The sequence below is a fragment of the Ctenocephalides felis genome, unplaced genomic scaffold, assembly GCF_003426905.1.
Source record: "Ctenocephalides felis isolate EL2017-DRISC unplaced genomic scaffold, ASM342690v1 CF-g0.4_SCAFFOLD_01604, whole genome shotgun sequence".
NCBI lineage: Eukaryota > Metazoa > Arthropoda > Insecta > Siphonaptera > Pulicidae > Ctenocephalides > Ctenocephalides felis.
Window position 1 is genome coordinate 36,383,530 of NW_020537758.1, and position 4,400 is coordinate 36,387,929.

Below are 4,400 nucleotides of genomic sequence, written 5' to 3' on the forward strand. Positions count from 1 at the left end.
TTTTAACAGATTATCAGCCAAATTAAACGAACACTGTCTGCACTAGAATGTAACTTGAGCAAAGCTCGAACAATATCTGTTCTTCCTTGCCCTAAGTGACCCTTAATACATTTCCAATATTCAGGATTCGATTGGGCCCCTACTCCTTGAACTAATAATTGAGATGCAGTTGTTTCATGTGTGTGGAAATGAAGACGGATCCAAGACAAAAGCTAAAATTTAAGAAATATCTTAAAATTATGAAGTTTATATATATTATTGTGAAATATTTTTTGATTCAGCTGGAGAAATATCTGAATTACATCTAACCTGAGAGAAAAATAATATACCAGGAACAGAATCTATCAATATAATTCACCATAAGTGCCAAAGGCATTCAACAGAATAAAAAAATAGTGACATATTTTTGATATTCACTTCTCTTCTCTTCATTGAGGCTTAGTTTATCCACCTTTTCTTGAAGGTTTTCTAAACAAGCTCTGATAATCGACCTGTATTGTCTCGATAAAATCACTAATTTCTGTTGGGCATTATCATTAGACACCTGTTGGACTGATAGAAAACTACCAATAGATCATTAACAAGCTTACGAAGTATTTTATCTGAAGAATGTTAGTTTTCCTTATGTGGTGGATTTTTATATCTTTGTTCTCATAGGGTGAGCAGGGAGTATCTTGGTAGACTTGTGATATGTGATAAGCTCTGACAGATAAAATTCTGGATTTGCCCAGTAGCAACTATGCCTGAACTTTACAAACGGGATCTAGGTATAACCTAAAAATTATTTATAAAGCGACATTTTGCATAATGGCAAAATTTTACAATATAAACAAATACAGTAAACAATTTTGTACTTTATGTGACATTTTAAAAAATGAGTTATGTTTGAATAAACACTAGTAGAAGTAAACAATAAATAAATTATATTGCATATTAAATTATTATTCATAATCCTTATAACTGATGTGTGTGTATGTCTGTAAGTATAAACATAATTACATATCATAAGACAAATAGGTTAAAAGATGCAGTCCATAAAATGTTAATAAACTATATGTAAAATGTATGCAATACTCACAATAGTTTTAGGGCCATCCATATTTTATTTCTTGTTATAACAAAATTTAACATAGATTTTGCTTTCTTAAATGTGTTTTTTTTTTTAATTTATCAGAACTATTTAGAGTCATTAAATAACAAAAAATTACGATTGCCAGAACACCCATACACACTGAAGTTGGCTCCGGTGTTGACCATAACCTGTCAAAATTTCAGCAGTGTTGCTTTCTGCAAATCATTTAGGGGAATATTTAGTGCAATTCTTCTACGTCGTCTGAATGCTCGATCCCATTTTTTTCTTGTAGCGTTGTATCGTGTCGTGGTGTCCGCCATTTTCTGTTCAAGTATATTCTGATTAATTTTTAATTTCATTTTGTTTGCAGTTATGCCTTTTCATTTCGTTTCTTTATGATTCTTTCATTTATTTCATTTATTTTTATATTATTCTTTCCTCTGCGGTTACCATTTTAGTGCTCTGCAATCGATTCGCTTGTGCACGTTTCTTCTTAAGTAAGGCTTTTATTATTATTTTTCTTACATTAACATGTTTTATTATAATTCGTTCTGTTTCTTTTCATTTATATTTCTTACTGCGCTTTTTGAAATTAACAAATTTACTTCTTCATTAGGTTTATTTATTTTATTTGAGGGTTATTATATCACTTTCTATATTAAGGTCTAGCTTAGGTTCCACTTTCTTTACCTTCTTTTCACATTTAGGTCTAGCTGCTTCCATATTATTTTGCTACTTTTTATATTTAGGTCTAGCTTAGTACTTTTTACATTTAGGTTCGTTAATAGCTTAGCTTCCATATTATTTAGATACTTTTAACATTTAGGTCTACCTTAGGTTCCATATTATTTAAGTCGTTTTTACATTTAGCTTCGTTACTACCTTAGCCATATTATTTAGGTACTTTTAACATTTAGGTCTACCTTAGGTTCCATATTATTTAAGTCGTTTTTACATTTAGCTTCGTTACTACCTTAGCCATATTATTTAGGTATTTTTAACATTTAGGTCTAGCTTAGGTTCCATATTATTTCAGTAGTTTTTACATTTAGGTTCGTTAATAGCTTAGCTTCCATATTATTTAGGTACTTTTTTACTTACGTTTACATTACTTTCTATTTTCATGCTCTAGCCTTTAGTTCATAACTCATTTCACATTTATTATACAATTTAGTCACTTTGCTTCTTTATTCTCGATATCTATTTTATTTGTAATTTATCCAATAAACCAACATGGACTTTGCTTGTAGTGAATGCAAAACCACGTTTACAGCTCGTAGCTCTTTATATCGACACCTCAGGAGACAGCATGACAAAGAGCCACGAGCCATTTATCCTAATTCGTGTCAATTTTGTTATAAAACCTTTAAAACCATACATACTTTAGATAGACATGTATGCCGAGTCCATTGTAATATCCCTGCTCCTTCAACTACACAATCCTGTTCATCATGTTCCGAAGATTATACACATTTGTATTTATTTTGTATCATTCTTCTAATGTTTTCTATAACATAGGTCAAATTGTAAATAATATAATGTGTATATATTTTATTTTTAATAAAAATATTTATCGGAATAGATGTTTTTTTAACTATGTTTGGTATTTTTCATGGCAATCATATTGTTAAAATTTGTATGAGATACACCTGATTATTTTAGAACATTCTAAATATCATTACTATATTTATATACAATTACTATAAATGCGATATATAAATAATATATATATATATATATATATATATATATATATATATATGTAGTAATATGTGAGTTAGGTGTTGATATTATAATATTGTATGTCTGTCATTTGAATATAACGGCCAAGAGTGTCTATCCTGACGTGTATGTGCTCTATGGTGTGTCATATGTAGAGTGTCTGATCCCTTACGGAACAGAAGTATGTATCTGTGTGCGAGTCGGAGTCTGGCGGTAACTGGAGTGTTGAACAGTTCGGCGTTGTGTTAATTTGGTGAATTATTAAATGTGTTGTATGAAGTAAAAGGTGTTTTATTAATTAATTAATGCTAGAATAAAGCTAGCTTAAAGCTCAGAAGTGGGATAGGATCAAAACGTGGAGAATTTTATTAGAGAACATTATTGGTGTGGATTATTGAAATAGGCGATTTCAATAATCTTTTTTTGGAGTGCCCGTGTTATTAATCAGGCGGATTATAATTACGGGGTGCGATAGAAAGCAAGGTGTGCTTCGCTATCGTACAAGTGCGGGTGTTATTTTGTAAGTTTTGTAAGTTTTGTGTGTTGTGTGTTGTGCTAAAGTGAGGTTAGCACGTGGGTAACCAAAATAAGAACAGAGTGGAGAGAAAATATCAAAAGCAGGTCGTAATATTGACGTTGGCGAGTCGCGGAGCTGCGATGTGTGTAATTAAAACTGGAGATTGCGGAAATAAAATAAGATTTGGTGAGATGGCTACTGGTGGTGATGCTGAGAGCTTGGTGCCCGAAGCCTTAAGAGTGCTATCGTTGACGGACTTGATTAATCTTATTAGGGCGACAACCAGTAATAAAAACGATAGCATCTCGAGCAGCGAGTGGTTGGCGACGATACCGATATTCGACGGGTCGTCTGAGCAATGCATCGAGGCGTGGTTTGAACGGGTTGAGACCGTCCGGGATGCATACGAGGTGCCTAAGAAAAAGATGGCGGTGCTGATAACATCGAAGCTGTCGGGGCGGGCGAGGCGATTATATGACAGCAAGGCAGAGTATGCGACATATTCATACGACGAGCTGAAGAGGGTGCTAACAGCGTTTTTCAAAAATGGAGAAGACAGGATGACTAGAATGAAGCGCTTTGAGTCTCGGAGGTGGCGAAAACAGGAACCGTTTAGCGCATACTTTCAGGAGAAGATGGCGCTAGGGAATAGGTTGGGTTTTATGGAGTCCGATCTACTGGCTTATATGATAGACGGCTTCGACAACCCGCCACTCCAGGCTCAAGCCAAGATGAGCCAATTTAAGGATTTAGCAACTCTGCTAGGTGTAATGAATGAGTTGACAGCGGAGGAACGCGGATGCAATATGATGCCGTCTACGAGGGTACAGCCAACAGTGTTTCCTAGAGTGGAAACACAAGGCACATATCCTACGGTGAGGTGTTTTAATTGTGGCGGAGTGGGACATATGGCGTCCAGGTGCATCAAACCGAAGAACGATGGAGTGGCGTGCTACGACTGTGGCTCAAAGGAGCATCAGCAGAGATTCTGCAAAAATGTCCGGAGTACGGCGCAGGTGGCACCTGACAGCACTACATTTCGAGTTAACGAAATATTGGCGATTGATGGTGAGATTACCACAGACGGAG

At 34.7% G+C, this 4,400-nt stretch overlaps 1 protein-coding gene across 1 annotated transcript in view; it reads right to left on the reverse strand.

Moving 5' to 3' along the window:
* The window catches only part of LOC113373682 (keratin, type I cytoskeletal 9-like), a 7,120-nt gene extending 5,325 nt beyond the window's left edge, over positions 1 to 1,795 (reverse strand). The window contains exons 1-4 of the mRNA XM_026613963.1: positions 1,763 to 1,795; positions 418 to 544; positions 310 to 341; positions 29 to 212 (exon numbers count right to left, since the gene is read on the reverse strand). Coding sequence (XP_026469748.1) covers positions 29 to 212; positions 310 to 341; positions 418 to 544; positions 1,763 to 1,795 — 376 coding nt within the window. The remainder of the gene's footprint in view (positions 1 to 28; positions 213 to 309; positions 342 to 417; positions 545 to 1,762) is intronic.
* Positions 1,796 to 4,400: the final 2,605 nt, after the last annotated feature.